Raw genomic sequence first — 20,514 nt, forward strand, 5'->3', positions numbered from 1 at the left:
CCTTCCCTGCACACAGCTCCTTTTATATTAAGTTCTCATACGCATCAGTCAGGGGGTGGGGGTTTGATACCTCCTGGGCTGTTAATCCTGTAAGACGCAGATTTTTCTTACTGCTTGCTGTAGCATTGTAGAACGAGCTGTCAGAAAGCAAATTATAGCGTCAACTAGGATTTTGTTCAAACTTCATCTCTGTATATAATTCAAGATTTCGGTGTTATGTAATATTATAGACAGATACATGCTTTACATTATATAATAATAATTCGTTAGAAGCTAAAGAATTGTAAGTTTCTAGCTACATCAATGATCAACCAGCCACCCCTCTTTGCTTGCTATTGTTGACACGGTTGTCGGGAGTTTTGCGCATGCGTCCAATAGCATCAGAAGAGCAGAGAGGAACTAGATAGGCGACCTAGGAACATTTCTTGTTAGAGCGGCTTTTCTGTTATCCTGTCCACCATTCTGCCTCAACCGGGATTCGTAGATTTTCGTTTTGAGGAGCGAAAAGGTGGGTGCTAATATTTTTTGCATAATACAAGTCGCTAAGTAAAGGTGCCAATTATTCGTTGTTTAAAACCAACAGCGCAGCATACGTCTGCAAGTCCAGGTCGCCGGTTCTTTGCATCTGAACAGATCGAATTCTCGGCTGTCAAATATGCAGACATATGCTGATAGATCGCTAAGTTTAGGTGTATTTGGTTTGGCATGTTTAGTTGACGATACTTTAAACCTCATACGTTGAACTTAGGGAACATATGAGTGTTACTGCCTGCAAAACAAAGCGTAGCACTTGACTATTATTATTAAGGTTTGTCTCGTGAACCATTTTCTTTCTATCCCTTAATGTGCCTTAACATTTTCGTTCTTTTTCTTAAATATTTGAACTTTGGAAATTTCTATTCTATATTTAATCTTATATTTAATCCTAACAGTTTAAGGATTAAATTGTTAGAGTTATCTTCTGAGATGGCATAATAAAATATTACTTGCATCCCTAACAGAACCTAAGAAAAACTATTCGCGTGTATCTGCTGAATGGGGGTATTCTATCTATTCCCCCCCTCTACAAACACTTGTTATAATTCGCCTGCTATGCGAGGCAAGATGCATGGGTTCAATTATATTGTCTGCTGTGGATTAATCTCGTAATGTTGATAGCCAGGTGTTTATATAATAGTACCATGCATCACGAATAAAAAACTTATAGGGTTTTATTTTTTGCAGCTGATAAAATGCTTTCGGGTGTGATGAAACCTGGCATGACCCTACAAACAAACGCCTTCCCCCCCCCCATACCTGTTCTATTAAGTGGTATTTGAACTTGAATGAATAACAGGTTGTAGTGAGGCGGCAGGAAAAGCTGATCACATCGTTTTCCTACTTAATATATAATTACGAAGACAATTAGTTACCACCAGATTCCCCATTCCAGGTTTATCACCTTCGGCTTTACTTTCCTTGCACAGGATCCAAAGAACGTGTCATTCCTTCAGACCCTACAACTTTAATGTCTAGACTTGCCATGCAGAGAGAAGTAGGGTTACCTCCCTGACAGAGCACCCAGACTAGTCGTCTGCTCCCTAGTCTCCTAAGTGGTTACTACAGTGAGTCATCATGAAATTCGTGCCCGCACACCCCCTTTTGCAGTGGGCTGGTATCAAGGCGTCAGAGAACCAACCAGCGATCCTAGTCGCACGTTGCCCTTTAAATCGATGATTGAGAACGCAGACAGTCGCGAGACGTGAATAGAAATTGGGGATGAAACTAAGACCAGATGAATGTAAAAGAATAATTGAGAGACGTTAGTTAATAGTTAACAAATTCAAGCCGAGTTGTAAGCGAAATATCAGTTGTGGAGAATCGACGTTTGTCACACCAGTGACTTTCTGAGATTCTTAATCTGATTGCCCGTCTTGATTTTGAATTCGTTTCGCTGCTAAGTTGAATTATATTTATCTTAATACTTTGAAAAATATTTAATTCGTGTAAATCAGAATACACAAGTTCTTAAACTTTGCAATATGTCAATCCATTATATATTAGGAAAAGCCTTGTTGAAATACAGCCAGTGTCAGTCTGATTTCATATCTATATTTAATTTCCTTAACAAATTAAGAAAAATTATTACATTCTTTCCACGTGGGGAATATCTTTTCCATATAAGATCCTCCCCACGTGTTTTGCTCCAGACTGTTCTCATCGATTTTTCTTTAAAGAAAAATCACGTGATTCTGACGAAACAGACGATGTCTCAAGATGGTGGGAACAGTAGGAAAGAACAAGGCAAAGATATACTGCCAGTGGTGCAAGCAGAAGTACATAGGTTTGAACACCCATCCTCTGTATACGTACAGTTACTCGCTTAACGAGTAACCTACAATAAAATGACGGATCATGCATCAAGTCACTTTTTTTAATAATAAATTCATCAGTTTATTCCTGTGATAGACGAGAGCTAATAAATCGGAACTTTCCTTATCACTGTTAGAAAAGTGATCGTTCCTTAATGGAGGAATCTATATCCTTTCTATATAATTCAGTTAGAGAAGTTAGTCATACGGAGAGGAAGCCCTTTCTCCCTCGTACGAAGGATTAACTTGTAATGCATCGGCAGCTAGATGAGTTTTTAATTAACGGAAAACTAATTACTCGTTTTTGTATAGTTATCATGCAAAGTCGATTTTAATTCTTATAAAATTTTATTTTGTTGGTATAGATAATACGTAAAAAAATCCTATCAAATACCCCCTTTTTTTTCTCTCTCGAAAAATTCATAGGATTGTTTTGCAATATGCGGTATAAAGATGTCGTTTGGCGTTAGATTACATACAGAAGGCTACTATATACTGTATATTACATAGCAAGATGTTACCTGCTGAGACCATTCCAAATCATTGATCAACCACGAAACTCGATTGAGAAATGTTCTTTCTATTTGGCAATTACTGCTCATCACTTTCCCTTCCGTATTAACTGAAATGCATAAAACTCCTCTTTATTTTCGAATTAAACGAAAACACGCGCCCAATAATTCAGTTTTAACGTGAGAGTACGTTTCATCGTATGTTTAAGCAGCATCTTTTGAAATTAAAAGGGAAGTAGATGCGAATGAAATATAACCAAAATATGCTGTTTCCTTCATTTTTACGAGGATATCACGTGCAGTTAATACTTATTTCGATTTGAGGGGAAATAAGTCAGAGCAGTTTGCTCTCGAGAAATTGTCACTGCACATACTCGCAGCAAATCTTTACCATCTACACAACCCTTACTTGCGTATCGTTTCCCCTTAAGTGTGAGGAAATGCTGGTTTAGGATGAAACAAGTATAATTACACATTAAGCATAAGGAATTGATATGAAACCCTAAACAGTACTTTAAGTTTAATTCCCGAGATGACCTCTTTTTTTTTTTTTTCTTTCCCTTTAAAACTGGCATTAGTGAAGAAAATCGCGTTACAACCCTTTCTTGAACTTACAAATATGACACTTAAAGAATATCGTCTAACAATTCAGTTTCATTAATTGTTCTGCTTCAGATCTTGAATGGTCTCTTCAGATTAATTCCGGATTTATTTTCAAGCTACCACATTGTATGAATGAAGTGTGCAATTCAATATTGCACATCTACTGCTGCGCTGATCATTCCGGTCGAACATTTTACAGGGCTGCTTAAATTAATGGTATAATCATCCAGCCAGCGAGGTTACTCATCTACAGACTTGTCCGAGTGCTTTGCTAATCTAAAGCCACCGCCATCCAACAGAGGGCGTTTCAAAAGTGACCTGCATTATTTGCAATTCTTTCTGAACTGCACAACATATTTAGATCTGTCGCCATAGTGACAACGGTCCGACATAAATTACAGTTGTCACCAGGTTGGGCTACCGTGTGTGTACTTTTTTAGTAGCAACAACCGAGATGTGCGTGCATCTATCGTTCGTAAATCATTAGTTTAAATGGCGACATATTAGTCGCAATGAATATCCTTGTCGATTCTCAACTCTTCATATGCAACCTACATTTTTAAGAGAATTAATTTTATTTTTCAATGTTTAATTTGACAAAAATAAAATTTTTAGTTTGGGCTGAAATCGTTATTTGGTTCATCTGTATATAGCTAATTGTTTGAAGTACAGTAATCTGTAACGCCAGATAAAATGACTTCATATTGCAGTCAAACAAACACTTCTTGGAGTCGAGACTTGGTGAGGAGGTAACAGTGAGATGCAATCTAACAATGTAATGTCATACCTCTTCATTAAATTAATGTCTGCCACCTCATTCGGCAAAGCATTCTCCTCTCCATGTATGCTTTACTCTTATGCATCCATACCAAATTACATTTCCTCAACCTGTCATCGCAGTCAACATTGCACAACCCCGATACGGCTTTTATTATCCTCCTGTGTTAACCTTCTTTTACAGCTCCTAGAAATCAGGGCGTAGTAGTTCAGATGTGGTTTTATCAAAACCGTGTACAGTGGAATGACCACATCCTTATCCCAACTTGTCAATGTTTTTTTTACTTACTATAGTAGAATTCCTTTGTGCTATTTTATCACTTTTGCAATATGTCCATTGAACTTTTTCTATCCACTAATATCATCCCATGCCATCGCTTCCTCCACATCCTATAATACAAAGCCTCCAATAGGAAAGTATTAAATTTCCGAGTTCCAAAGTGCACAACGTTACATTTATTGGTATCCCCACTTATCTGCTCCCATAGCTAATTTATTCCAATCGCTCCGAAACACCAGCAAACAGACGTCATTCCTAACAGTTTCGCCCAATTTTGCATCATCTGCAAAGAGTTCAACATCTCCCTTCAAACCATTCGCGATATCAAATTACTGAAACAAGATCTTCCTTTTAACAAACCCATGTTGACCTCCATACAGAATATTTTCCCCCTTGTCTACCCAATCTCCCTGAAACCTTAACTTTTAGAAATGCAAACAATCTGTAATTTTGCAACTGTTTTGCATTTCATCTTTATGCAATGGAACAGTCTTGTCCTCTTTCCACTCGTGGATCGTTTCAGAGCCAAGACTTATTAAACAACCAATGGAAATACCAGTTCCTTAGCACACTCATCCACAACATATGGCGAAACTTCTCCACTTTTTAGATTCCCAGTTATATTCCGAATCAAATCGCCAAATGATCAGTAATGGTCCGCTTAGTTCACATTCATAATATGTCAAATATTCGAAGATATATTCTAGCAAACGGATAGAATATTTTTCGTACTCACGCAGTCCATCCATCAAATTTTTAGTAAATTAAAAACGCTGATCTTTTTCGTTTATAAAAAAAAAAATAATAATAAAACTCGATCAATTCTTGCGATGTAAAGATTGGGCTTTCTGTATTTTGTTAATGTCATTTTATGGCAAACTCATGAATTATGGCTTTGCAATCTGCCCTGCAAGACAGCTTAAACAAGACATTAAATTGAGAAACTAGAGTGGGTAGAATTCATCTCAAACAAAATTCCTCAAGGCATTTTTCTAATTAAAAATTAACTTCCTTTATGCTTAAAACATTTAAGACTCTGCTCTCCAAATTAATGTGTTTACTCAAGACTTTTTTTTTTGAGAATATTCTTTCTTGACAATCTACTATATTAAGATAAAACGTCATTGACAAAAGTGAACTTTCCTGCACACGACACTGATATTCTGAATTTCTAATCCTAATAGCTTTATTGTGGGCAGGAAGAAATACAAGACCCTTTTGGAAGGGTATGTATTTCTTGAACCGGTTGCAAATCCAGATTAAAATTTTGAATGAGATATAGACGAGGAAGAAAAATGCGTATCTGGTATCGCATTTTATTTCGTTAATATTTCAGTTCCCTTGCACTGGAATTTTGACAAAGCGTATTTAAGTTTTATTAAATGAAACTTTTCAGTGTTACTAGTCTGGGTAGATAAAATAATTCTCTTCTGAACAAATCTCGGCTTTTTTTTTTTCTCTTTTTGCATCTGCTGTCGGCCGAGTGGCTAGTGTATTCGCTCCCCAATCAACAGGCTGTAGGCTCAAATCTCGCCGTGGGCATGGAAGCTTGTGAATGTCTTTAGGTGAGAGATGAATTTCATCGCCCGGTGTGAGACCACTTCCCCACTTATTGGAGGCCTGAAGTGACTTGAAAAAATTGTATGGGTGGTTTCGTTTAAAGCAAGGTTTTGACTTCAACTGTAGTCGCGAAGTGATGCCGTATTTACAACAATTTTAACAGTCAGCAGAACTATAAACTTGTCGAGCTACTAATCGCTCATTTTGAAATAATAGATTTAAATGGTACATAAGGCGCAAATCACTCGGTATTCTATTCCAAATTATTTGCTTCTTTACTTTAAATCTCGACATTAGTCAATTAATAGCAACGATTTCTCGATGTTAAATGGTTCGAAATACGATTTCATTTCTTGTGGAATCGTGTCAAGAAAATGACACTTCAAATAATATGAAAGTATGCGTACCAAATCGTTCGGTTTTCTACAAGCCGTTTAGATATCCACGTTGCTATAACTGGAAGAAACCTGTAATTTAATCTAAACCCGAACGCATTTCTTTTAAATGTATTCATCCATTATATTTCAAAACGTTTCTTCGTGGAGAACCATAACCAAGTCAACTAGCAATGCTCATTGAGAATTTAATGTCAAGTTCTAAAAAAAAAAAAAAAAAAAAAACTTTTTGTTTCTTTCCAGGAATTCTATTCTTTACACAATTGTTTGTTTATAGTTAGATGCCTTGACTATACTTCAAGTTTGAACCGAAAAAACTGGCCTGATTCTTCAATTTTCTCCATCGCTCTTGGACAAGCAAATATCCCTTTTTCTATGCTTCTAAATTTCGCATCCGAAATCGGCTCATATTCACTAATCTATATTAGTGGGGGGGGGGGGTACGTCCCTCCCACCATCAGAACCGCCTTTTATGGTAGCTTTTGTCTTCTAGATCTTTTTAGAATACCATTTCAGGAGAGCTTTCCTGCTTAACTCGCTCCTATATATTCTAAAATTAGATACGATTTGAAAATAAGCTTGGATCCTTCATAAAAATGATAAATCGGAACTCCTTATATGCAGGAAAATATTCTAAACTGATTATTTTTAAAGAACTAAATCTGACATTTTTATTAATCAGACGTCATATTAGTTAAATCTCAATGATGTCGGACGTTTAACTTGGAAATCTTGCTTTTTTTTTGATAACTATTCATCGAAAACGAAATGGAGGGGAAGGAAATGCACACCAATCTTTCGTTCTATGCTATTACCGACTTGAGAAAATACTTAAATTTACTTGTATTCTTAACTAGTTTTGACACATTCTTCCTAATTCTGTTTTACAGTACTGTTTTTATGTAATTTGATTCTCTTCACTGTAGGCTGGAAGCCTTTTATTAATGCCGTTCTAATTTTGTAATGAGAGAATTTTTATTGGTAATTTATTCGAGAACGGTGCGCATGACGTTAATAGTAGAATTGCGCAAGTTCCAGAACTCGTCTTAAAAGTGTAACATATGGCAGCTGATATTACATCACGATTCATCCTCGGATAATTAACACTGACATAAGTCATCGCATTACTTGGTTTAATAACAAACTTGTGTCGTTACCATTTATCGGAAATGTACTACAGAAGATTAATTTCCTCTTTATAAATAAAAATATATGAAGTGAACCTCGCATTTTTGCTACTTATACATAAAAATACAGGGAGGAAAAGTAATCAGTGACCGGTGACAACAGAAAATGGCATTTGTAACTGTCATACAACACAATTACTAATAGGCTTCAAGTGAACGGTAACATCTGCGTGTAATCTGCTTGCTTGATGCTAAAATGACTGTCCTACATAAGCTTAAAATGGTCCGTTTCACTGCAAGCAGTTGTCTGATCATGAACTATGTTCCCAAATAGTAAGATAGGACAATCAAATTTGATGTACAGCTTTCTCATCATACCATTTAAAACAAGGGTTTGTTGGGACTCATTTCTAGAGTTCGTTTCATCTAACGGCAACAACCACCAAGTTAAGCGCCATGCTTTTCTCGTGTTGTAGAGTACTGGTGGAGTTATGAGATTTTCGATCTAATATCGCGTGAAAACTTACCGTTATCGATTTGAGTTTAGGCATCTGTTTAAAACTTCGAGTCATCTATTTGAGAAAGAATTGCTTTTGAGGTGAGCTGTCCATTGATTCATAAAATGAAATGGGGAGAAATATTTGGCATAAAAAAAAAAAAAAGCGAAAATACTAAAAGATCTGATCTAATCCATAATGAGACTATGAAGGTACCTTTTTGTAGTTTCATATTATGGAGATGGTAGGCAGAAAATTAGAATGGAATCTATTCCAAAATTAAAAATTTTTTCTAAGTTTTTTAATCCAACTCTTCAATTAATCTGTGATACATAGCAGGATTTTTTCTTTCTGGGAAGAAACGCCAGATTTTTAACTTGGAGCCCGAGATGATGGCAGTTACTTTGTCTATTCGTAGATATTGCACTAATTTTCCAGTGATAATAAAGGTGGAGAACGGTTGCCAAATCGAATTTCAAAAGTTAAAGATCAAGAGTACCTTTTTTGGGAATGAAAAGACAGGACGTCAGTTTTTGAAAAGAATTTTAAACTAATTTTTATCCTTTTTTTTTTCATACATACCTAATTAAAAGGTACAAAAAAGAAAAACTAACATTTGATCATGCCCATACTGCTACTCACTTTTCGCTCATAAAAGCCGAAGTTAAGAACACAGATTTTCCAACAACAAACCCTGGAAGGAAGATCGGCTAACGCTTTGAATCTGTAGCTAGACACTTTTTTCCCATAAATATATTTTTTTTAATGTACATGTAAAAGTCAATTGAGTTGACGGTGCACTACCTGTGCTCTTTACCTTGCTGACAATGAGTTGGAATCGCACTTTGGGATGGATTATAGGGTTTAAAGTCTTAATCTATACATTCGGTTTATCTTCGCTTTATGAAAATTAATGTAATATTACATGAACTTGCTGTTATTTTGTTGAATTAAGTTCAGAATACTTTAGTACAAAAATTTTTAGTTTCCTTTTTCGAGGTTTTCGAATTTTACTAGCGTAACCGGTGACATTATACTTTTGAAGATTTTAGATATAAACCGAAACTGCTATGTTCTCGAGAACATAGCAGTAAGCCAGCGAGAGTTTGAAAGAATGTCATAAATTGCAGAAGTTTTACAAATTCAATTTTATCATGCGTCTTCTAGCTTTATCCCGATTCTTAATTCTCCAGCACTGAATTGCTCTCACTTCCCCTTTAAACTTATAAATGGAAGTGTTCGGCCAAAAAAAAAAAAAAAAAAAAAGCATTAGGCCTCATTCTTAATTACTTAGCTGTAAAGCTCTATTATACAAGCTTTCTTGGTACAATCTAAAAGAAGGCGTGAGTCGTTCTTCCTGTGACTCAAAATTACATGAAAAGACCCATTTAACTTGGCAATCATAGTTTGCACCTGTAAGTAAACAAATGTTGACCTTTAATGATACTTCAGGCATTGATAATGATACTTTTGAGTATCATTATCATGCTGAAAAATGAGTTAACTGTAGAGAAAAATTTAGATTCACTGATGTTCCAAATGGATAACAGGAGTAAGAAGCGAGATATTAACTCGCTAGTATTTTCATCTTTACCTTAAAGATGGCGATATGGCGTAGCATCAATGTACAAAAAAAAAAAAACATACTTCGTATATGGTTTTTTCTTGCATGAAAACTTAAGGTTACCTAGCTATGACTAGATCTGAGACTGGCTGGTTCTGTGATGTAACTATTTGACGAAAGATTAAAACTCTTCACCAGAAGAATTATATAAACTGCAAAATAGCAGAAAGGTATCGAAATATGCCATGCTGATTAAAGTGTGTGTATAGTAATTGAGATCAAATCCATCGCAGGTGCTTCGACCATTCAAAAACTTTTTGATAAGTAATCGGTTAACTGAAACTTCAAGTGATGTATTCTAAAACAATTTTTCAATCCTAAATTTATTAGCCAAATTTCGAGGAGTATGTGCACAAAACTACATCCAGATTAAAATGTTGAAAATGAGAACAATATTAAATATTGTTCTCTTCTCCAAGAATGGACTTCGTCAAAGTTTAATTTATTGATATGAAGCGGCGTCGAATTTCTTGATGCATCGAAAAGACGAATCGAATTCTTACAATATACGTTTTGATCGTTAAGGATGGGTTCCACAATTAATCATCCCGTTGTCAGCATGGATTAAAAGAGGACCACATAAACCGAAACTTGCTCGCTTCTGAGAAGCAAGCGCATTGCTCTTTCTGTTGGACAGATAGTAATTGCCTGAGATCTCCCTACGTTGTCTTATACTTTTTGTATGATTTTGGACTATTTTTCAGCGCTCAAAATATCAAGAAATCTGAATGAAAAATCTGCTCAGAATGTGAATTCTAAGTTAGACCTGTTTTTGTTTTCTCGTGTTTGAGATCAATGTCATTGCCTAGATCATTACCCTGCTTACTGGAGGCATGAAGTTATGAAGTTGCTTGAAAAACTTTCTTGTTTAGTCTTTAGAGAAATTTTCGGATTATATAAAAGTTTAAAAATTAGCGCAGTTGGCAAACAAAAATTAATGTACTACAGGCTTGCAATCTCGCGGACGTGGGTGGCCTGAAAACTTATTTTTTTTTTTAAGGCACTATTTGTTTCTATACAAAACTTTCATCTAGCCGGTTACAAACAAAGGTTTGAAAGATTTTGGTATCCTACTACATAACTAAATCCATTATCACATTTCAGGAATGTTTCATATAAACGTCCTAATTGGTAACAATAAAACGATCCATGAAAATTTCTCCTGAGATTAAAAACAACTTTGGATAAACCAATGGATAATTTGCTTTTATAACTCGAGTCATAAACAGTAGTTTCTAATGCTGCAATCATTCACTTAAATCTATGCATTTTCTAACGATTATTTTAATGATTATCCAAGTAACTGTTCACAGACGGAACCATAAGTTGCAGATCCATCTGCTTTTCAGGAGCAGACGTGTGGTCTTTTGTTCATGTCTCAGTTACCATGACGACAACGTATTCTCACACCTTCGATCTGAAGTGCCTGTATAATCGCCTGCCCTGGTTTTGGATTGTTCGATGCCTGAAAGCAAAAAAAAAAAAAAAAAGTGAGGGGAGGGGTGGTGAATAGCGTGGACGTTAGTATGTATTCCCGAGGTAACGTTTATTGAACAAATGAGTACGAATGTGGAAAATTAGATAACGTACTTAAAGAACAGGAAAGTTTATTTGAATATAACTAGTACGAAAGTTGAAGCAAAATGTTTATTATTCTGTTTTCCTGTGATGATTCATCCCTAAACATTTACTAAAAAACCTGATGGTAAAAATTGGCCTTTAAGAACTTTAAATAATGCATTGGTGACTATTTTCTAATATGGATTATCTAATACAAAAAGGTGACTTTGTGCATAAGAAAAACAAATACCACTTTTTTTTAATATCGTCTTTTGGGATCCATTTTTGGTATTATATATGTGATACACCGGTAAATAAGTTATCGTTTCATAGATTTTTTAAAAAAATCTTTTGTATAACTGCTCATGTATACAGTATTAATCCATATCCGGATTTTCGGGTCACTGCCATGCACTGTTAGCCAAAACATCATGGGTCTGAACTCGTTATTGCTATACGCTAACCAAAAGTCCCTCCATTCGATCCTTTATCAGACATAGAAGCACCCAATGCTCTTTCCTGCACTGTAGCTGCTTGCTTTACTTAGACCGGTGCGTGTTGCCTTCAACTCAGTCAACCTCTAACTCGACTTTTCGTTTGCCTGTTGCACCAATCGGCTCTTTCTAGCTACATGTTGGATGTTAACTTTATTACACAATTCCCGGTATACTCGAAAATTTCTCTCTTTGGGAGAGAACTGTCCCAATTTATTTATTTTTTTGGTAAACAAAAATATATAATAGAAATTGTTAAATCCCTGTATCTGATAAAAAAAAAAAAAAATAAATAAATAAAATAAGAGGGGATTTTATCATGAAATTTACTAGAACTGAAGTCCACAAACCCAAGGTTGTGGATCCTTTAAAAAGAACATACTTCGTACTAGGAATATCGAAGGTTTTTTTTTTTTACGGTTTATTGAAGTTCGTGCAATTTCAAGGCTAGGTCTCTTGCTTTCCGACCCTATGTCGAACTTCGGACGCAAGGTCAACTAGGTAGTTTCCAGACTCGAGCAAGCCTATCACGTCATTATAGTAAGCGAAAACAACTTTTTAAATTATTTCTCTTATCAAATTCAATAGGATACTGATTACTCCAGAATAAAATTCGCTATTTTTGTATCCTAATAATTAAGCGAGTTATTCCTGACTTGTTCTATATACCATTTGCGCAGTAATACGTCCTACAGCTTGCTATCTCTAAACCAAATATTATAAACGCGATATCGAGATATCGTTGTTACTCATTCACGAGTCCCTGTTATAGTCGGAATCATCGCGTCATTAACTTTAATCTGATCATTACTGGTTACTACCTCGCGTAACAGGTCAAATCACAAGAAAAAGCTCGTTGCAAAACTAGCCATGCAGGAATGATCTATGGTAATGCTTGTAGATCAGAAAAAATTTCAAGTAATAAAACATCGTAAATTTAGAAAAAAAAAAAATGAAATCGTACACTTCAACATAAACAAAGTAGCCTATTTGCAATAATCTAAATCCGGGTTATTTTCTTTCAAAACAAACGGTTTACATAATAAAGTATTATCGGCGTATAACATCGCCTAATACTGTACTAAAACCTTTCGCAAGCATGATCACTTGTGACAGCTAATGCAATTCGCTAATGTCCGACATCGATGTGGTTCTGTGGCGCGTAGACAGCAAGATATCCAATAGTGTCATCTTATCATACGTTTCAGAATATTCCACATGTATTTTGATTTGACGGTGTTGAAATTCGGTAGTCGTTCAAAGTGGATGTCTCCATGTGTTCCTAGCAGCACAGACCTGCTTGACAATGTCATCCTGGAAGACTCGTCTCCAGTTAGTGTAACCCAGCATGTAAGTGATTTACTATGAACTGACCTAGGCCAAATTCTGATTTGTAACCTCCCCCATACGAGCATATAACTACCTAGTTGAAAGTGAGGAGCCTGTTTTGCAATTGGAATCGCACGTGCATCTGTCAATCTGCGTGGTGTAGCCGGAACTGCGACTGATCAGACCAACATTCAATTTTTCGGCTCCTCTAACATCCAGTGAACGTGCTGCTTACACTACACAACCGCTTTTTTCGTGTACTTCCGTGAGGAAGTTGACTTTTGAGCCTTGGATTATGGAATGGCCTATGTATGTGGTGGTGCAATGCGTCACCTGTGTTATTCTTTCCACATTCCGTGCTGTACTGAGACGTAAAGTAAGGCTTGTCAATTAATACGTATTGACCTTTCGCTTACCACAAACATTTTGCTTTCCATCCTCCGTTTCGTTAGGAGGGAAACCTTGTCACATCTGCTCATAACTGCATCTTATGGTGTGCACAAAGCATATTCAATTACACTATGCTGGTGTATGGTACTACATCTCCCTTTTTATACTCAACACTGCCCTCCCTCTTTACAGTAATCATTTTAATCGAATTCAATGTAAATTTAGAACGAGCAATTGTCAAGGTGCAAGATCGATTACAGAATCTGCAATGCCGTTATCCTAATAAGTGTTATTCATTAAACATGCCAAACTATTAACAATTTGATAGGAACTTGTACAAAGTTATTAGCTATTGGTAGTTTTCCCCCTCCAGGAATCTTTCTTGGAGTGGCTTTTTATAGTTTAAGAAACATTTTTTCTCTAGCTGACAACTTTTCCGCATGATTGACAGTGCTTTGATTTTAGCAACGCAAAAGGATTCAGAAAAATAGCGTTTTTTTTTTATTTTTTACCATGCTCCAGTCTTTATTTTTTACTTTTATTTTTTACCAGTCTCACTTCATATGAATTCTGTGATAAACAATGGAATGACGTCAATAAATGATTTTATTGTATTTTCGATCGTATTTTTTCAGGCGATTGCACCACCAGTCAGTCATAGATCACAAATGTAATACTAGCAATAAGAACTTTTTAATACTGAATAAAACTTAAAATGGAGGGGGAGAATTCTATAAACACCAATTTGCAACTTTTAAGTGGCAGTGCTGTCCTGTTTAAATAGTTTGACCTCGACCATTTCAACATGCACTGAGAAATTTCGCACGAAAAGATGAGTTCTCTTCCATTCTCCCAAACTTCAATTATATAGTCATTACTTTCTTATGAATAGCGTCAATCTTAAGGCTGCAAACAAAGCAGCGGTCGAATTAAGGTGCGGCTTTCTTTTAGGTCTTAGTCAAAGACACCAAAATTTTCTCTAAAACATTTTGTTTTCAAAGCAAAAGGTTTGGAAATTAGAGTAAAATTAATGATTTTGATTGTTTTCAAGGCGACCAAAGATAAGGATAAATGAGTCATGCTTGACTAAGTAATATACTGAGTAACCGAAGTGGGAGGAATACAGTGTTCTCGGAGTACAACGCCTTAAGATCACGAGTTGTTCGCTCAAATCCAAGAAACAAAAGATAAGGTTCATAGTGATTTGTGAAAGACCCAACCTCAATTCAAGGCCGACGGCTAAATATTTCTTCGGAGGCTGTTACGGAAATTCTGAAAGCGATAAGAAGGAAATGTTAGGACAAATTCGTTCAGACTTTGGAAATATGAACTGGAAGAGAAGGCTGAGAATACCGAGAACTACCTCAGTTTGGAGAAAACATAAGAGTGTCAGCAAATGTTTGTAAATCAGCTACAAGTTTACAACCTCGCGCAGATTAATAAGAGCCATAAATTTTCATTTTTATTTTCGCTCTCAAGCTGCTTTAAGTAAACAGCGCACAATAAAGTGAAGCTGTTATTATTGCATTGTCTTCAGGTCAGCCATGAGTTCCAGATTCACTTGCAGGGTATCTTCCTACTCGGTTCATATTTCACTGTCCAAATTCTCCACTCCTTGTATTTCCATGGAACAGGTTTCCACTGTTTTTCTAAGCTTCCATGTCAAGACTGGAATAACAACTCCCAAGATTCAGGTCCTCTATATTTCAGAATTTACGTACCTAAACCTCAGACTTTTTGTGCATTCCGATTTTAAACGAATTTGATTGCATCTCCTTCGATTTTTTCTATCTTGGATGAAAAACTAAAGGTCATCTGAAGAATAATCTCCTTATGAGACTGCCCAAACTATTAAAAATAAATAAAAATAAAATAATCCTCGCGTCAGCATTCCGAGACCGAATCCAGGTTCTTTTCCAAACAAATGGTGCATGCCGCGTCATTCTATATCTGAACTCGGGAGATGCACTTCAGAAGTATCGAGGAAAAGATATACTATATAATGATCAAAAATCATCAGGTTAAGAGTAACATAGAAACAAACTTCGAAGACATTACATCGTGTTGTGGATAATGTTCCATAGCGGTAAACGGTTGTATACCTAGAACTAAACAGAATTGATATTTAAAAAAAAAAAAACTATTTCTCGAATTATGTGGCCAGGAGACGTATAAGTGTCTAGTAGAATTATAGTTTGACATTCAGAATATTAATGAGTCATTAAAGTTTCACAAAAAAAAAAGTTTGGGGTTTAAGTAACTTGTGTTAAAGCAGACGACATGGATGATATTTCGCTCCATGTTGCATGCACTATAGAACCAGCAGTGATTTTGATCGCTTGCTTGAACTTTAGTCTGGAAATTGTCTGCACGGCTGAAGTTTTTATAGAAAGCAACAGAAATGGTGAGCGGAATAAATGGCTAGATAAGGTGGCGAATCCAGAGTTTAATACAAGATATAACAGATTCCACGTTAGTCCACTTTCCCTTAATTATCACCTACTCACTCTAATTCTAAATCTTACTGAAATTTCCTCGGTGGAAATTTGACCCTACCAAATTACTTTTAAGATAACACACAAGTTTAACATAATCATCTTGGCATATTTCATAAACTTATTATATACTGTGTGTATCTTTTATCTTTTCGGGCCATGTGAGATTTTTTCGTGTAGTTATTTAGCATCTCCTATAATCTGGCCGGCGTTCTAATTTTGACGATATTAAAAACTGTTGCTTAACATTTAAAGGTACGTTTATATAGCTCCCTTTTATAGAATTCGGAAGCTGTCTTAAAGGATAACTGTAGCCGATTCTAGCTAGGATATTCTGGATCCACTTCTTTGAAACTAACTTCATTCGTAGTTCAATATTGAAAATCAAATAAACCGCAATATAAATGAACGTGGCATAGCTTAACGATATAGATTGACATGTAACAGACTATAGCGATGCTGACGATGAGGTAGAAATTAGGTACTGGAAACTAACGTTAGTTCAGCACTCGAAGTTTTTTTTTTTTAAAGAACTCAAAAGATAACTTATTAAGAAATGTAAGAACCGAATTTCCTTCATACACTACACAAAGTTTTAAGCAAAGTGTTTAAAATCTACAACTTAAAAAATTGGCATTATTTTTCTTAGCAGTACATTCGTATAACAAACCAGAATATTTTTTTTCCGGAGATTATTTTCGTATTTGAAAATGCATAATGCATTAGTGATGTTTTAACCTGGGGATTTGAGAATGCCATGAGATGCGAAATTTTTTGTTGGAATATCGGAAGAAAATAAGAAACGATAGAAAAATGAGTCGCAAGGTAAAACTCAAATACTGATGAAATCAATGCTCATAGAAGGTATTTTTAGATTTCAAAATGATAATGCACTTTCAAATACCTTTTTTTTTTTATTTGATTTTAATAACCTCAATTCGAACAATTGAACTCTTTCCCCATTATAAAAGATTACTAGAAATGCTTATTGTGAATCCAGAACGTCGATAATTAACACTGATTTTTTAAAATCGGCATTGATTCATACCGTATTAACCTAAAGATGGTTACCAATCGTTCATTAGTCCAGCCATCTTCAGTAGCTGGAAAAAAGTACTCAAATGATGCATGAACTACATCATTTTTGTCCTTCTTTTGCAGTTCTGAATCCTTCCAATGAAATTTAGTCCGGTTATCTTTGAAGATAGACTACTCATTTAGAACGGTCGTAAGCCTCTCTTCGACCGGTGCCAGTTATGTTTTGAATGATGGTGACTGGCTGCTCATTTGTCTTCAAAAATTTAAGAGTTCATTCTGCTATTCGGAGAATAAAAGGCGTTAGACAACATTTTGCTTTTATTTTCTTGAAGACCCTTGAAATTCCTATCATAAATGTTTTGTTAATAGGGAATCGAAACGGAAAACCAGAAATAAACTCAAGGATCGTAGTGATGTTTTAACCTGGGGGTTTGAGAACGCCATGAGATGTTAAATTTTTTGTTGGAATATCGGAAGAAAATAAAACGATAGAAAAATGAGTCGCGAGGTAAAAATCAAATACTGATGAAATCGATGCTCGTAGAAGGTATTTTTAGATTTCAAAAGTATATAATAAAAATACTAAATTTTAATTGAAAAAGAAGTCTTCAAACAAGTTGAATATGATCGGGGGGAGGAGAACAATGCAAGCAAATTTACTGTACATAGTCTAGTCTATATTTAAATAGAAAAGATTACAAAAGCATTCTACAAATACGTGTATGTTCAGGTTTGTTATTACTATCCTTTCCACCAACAAACTTTCAATGAATTCTAGAACCAACCTTCTGAATTCCTACTTTGGCTCATCGCGAGTATTTTTATGCAACTGTGCTAACGATATGCAAGACAAGCACTTTCTTGCTGGATTTTAAAATCATTTTAATCAAATAGTAATTATTCGATTTTTTATTCTACCAAACATAATTATTCATTTAAAAATAATTGCTGTAAAAATGTATTCAAAAACCCTAATCCTACTTGATTTAGTTCATCCATTCTGTATTTCCCTTTCTTCTTCCTTTTAATTTTCTCCCTTGCAATTTCTAGCTCTAATTTTTGTTTGGTTTTTTTCCCTACTTTCCTTCGATGCATGCCCTACCTTCTATTTTTACTCACAGACCTGTCTTCCTCCACTCACTATCGCACCCACCCACAGTCAGATGTATTCCATCTCTCAGCAACATCCTCTGAATTCTGGATACCTAGGATACGACCATATTATGAAGCCGACTAAAGATATTGACAAAGGCCTGGATCCGGCAGTTTCGGACGACCATTCCGAATCATCTGACGATGAAAAAGTGTATAAAGTGCAGCTCAATCTAATCCCTGTGATCATACTGGAGATGATAGCATTAGGATGTTTAGCAGTTCTGGCCTTTTTTCTTAGGTGAGTATTATTTCTTTAAAATTTTCGATTTGTCTAAATTACCTTCATTGTTTTGTTTTCTAGATTTCTAATAAAGTAATTAATCATTATGCAGAATAGCCTGAGTAGAATGAATATCTATTTTTATTCATCCTTGCTATGAGTCTTGGGGAATAAGCTCCTTCAGTAGTATTTTCAAGAAATACATTAAAATTCTACTTTACCTAACCTTTTGTTCTACCTAATTAGAATACTTCATAAGTGACATCTTCCAAACTTTTTCTATATTTTTATAGAAAGTTTATAAACTAAAATTGTTCGGACTATCATATGATCCTGTACACTTTTGCAAGCGCATATCAGTAATCATGGCACACAGCTGTTGCTATAGCAGAAATAACTGCAACTAGTCCACAGACTGTTAAAGTGAATCTCCTTCTGAACTTAAGTGCATATTTTCTTGAACATTTAAAAAGAAACTTGTTTGCTTAGATGTTAGAGGTCTCAACCTTTTTTCTATTTGAGATGCATAACAAAACTTTTTTTTTTGTATAACAATAGTGATTTTGTTTGCCATTTGACTAGTGACACAACTGGTAAAGATGCTATGAACTTAAATCACTAAATTAACTAACAGTGGTAAGAATGCTCCCCGAACTTCTGGAGAACTATCTCCGCATGAAACGAGTTAATTTTTTTTTTTTTCTTGGGGATTTTGGTAGGCTACTAAGCTGACAGCGAAGTTTCGAGCAACTTTGTATCGCTGGTATTCGTATTTTTACAAATGCTGGTGCCAGACGTATAAAGGCTTTAAGCCTATCACCCGCATTAACTTTTAGCCAACCATAGGTTGGCTAAAAGTTAAATAATACGGAATCCTCCGTGATTTAACGCTAATCACGGAACTTTTGGAAGCCTTCAGGCGTCCATTAAATCGTCTCATACTAGATAAAACTACGTACCACTTGAACATCTCCAAACGTTCTGCCTGTGGCAAAATTCGAACTCTTCCTACTGGCTGGAAAGTACTTCCGCTCTTCAGCAAGTATACAATCATAATTTGATAGTGCTAAATGTTGAAAGCATTTAATCACCTTTATCACATGCATTGAGGCTTAAAAGAGCATATATTGCATTACCAATAAATACTGAAATTGTCTTGGGGAAAAAAGTCGTCGTGCCCGAAGGTTAGTCAAACTTCACGATGGCTTTGAAGATAGTTATTGCTGGGCAGTTTAATTGCCCCCCCCCTCCAAACTACTCGTCAACAATACTTTTTTTACAGCTCATTTCTATCGTACTTCGTCACCTAAAAGTATTCTGCTCAGATGTAGACTGAACAACAGAAGGTCACCCTGAAATACTTAACTCAAGCACTGAAGAACTAAAGCATTCGAAAAATTCGAATGGATAACATATACCTCCGTAATATTTGTCAAAATAAATTGAAAGTCTGTGATCAACTAGACTAAAAACATCCACAATCTAATTTCTCAGATTTGTTTAAAGAAATTTTCAGATAGTGCTAAAGGAAGAATGATGAAGGTGCCTTTTGGTGTAGTCTTCCAGCTCACGGAAAACGAAATTGCTTTTTTGATCTATTAAGAAAAATGTGGTAGGAATACAGTGTGCATAATGATGCTAGCTTTGAAAATTATAAGGTGCAGACAAAAGTTGGAATTCTATACTATACTTTTATCACTTACAAATGAAAGAATCGAAGAATAACTACTGAATGCAGATGGTCGGCAAGTGGCAAAATGTATACGAGATTATTCAACTAACGAGTAGCCATTTTTGCTAAGTTATCAACCTGAAGCTAATAAAGTTTTTGCATAAACTGTGCCGAATTGCTTTGCTTTAGTTTAGATAGCAGTCGGAATATTTAGGGAGGTTTCATGTGCACTACTCCAAACAGCAGTATTTAAAGGACGAGCCAATTTGATTTATATAGTTATAAGCTGGGTGGATGTGAAACAATCGTGAATGGAAGAGGATGCCTAGTTTTTTAGATACTGAGGAAACTATTCATGTGATGTTTATGCAACGAGAGGCTGGAGGTACAGTTAAAACGATGTCATCCTGTTTGGAAATTTGTGTATTACTGAGG

The 20,514-nt window shown here is 35.5% G+C and overlaps 1 protein-coding gene across 1 annotated transcript in view; it reads left to right on the plus strand.

Moving 5' to 3' along the window:
* The first annotated feature begins 465 nt into the window (after positions 1-465).
* LOC150095533 (phospholipid phosphatase-related protein type 5-like) overlaps positions 466-20,514 on the plus strand; it is a 109,733-nt gene continuing 89,684 nt past the window's right edge. The window contains exons 1-2 of the mRNA XM_090410703.1: positions 466-508; positions 18,154-18,425. Of these exons, the coding sequence (XP_090266829.1) occupies positions 18,196-18,425 (230 nt within the window). The 5' untranslated portion in view covers positions 466-508; positions 18,154-18,195. The remainder of the gene's footprint in view (positions 509-18,153; positions 18,426-20,514) is intronic.

The sequence above is a fragment of the Typopeltis vanoorti genome, chromosome 20 (genome assembly GCF_054136105.1).
Source record: "Typopeltis vanoorti isolate ZY-2024b chromosome 20, IOZ_Tvanoo_1.0, whole genome shotgun sequence".
Taxonomy (NCBI): Eukaryota; Metazoa; Arthropoda; class Arachnida; order Uropygi; family Thelyphonidae; genus Typopeltis; species Typopeltis vanoorti.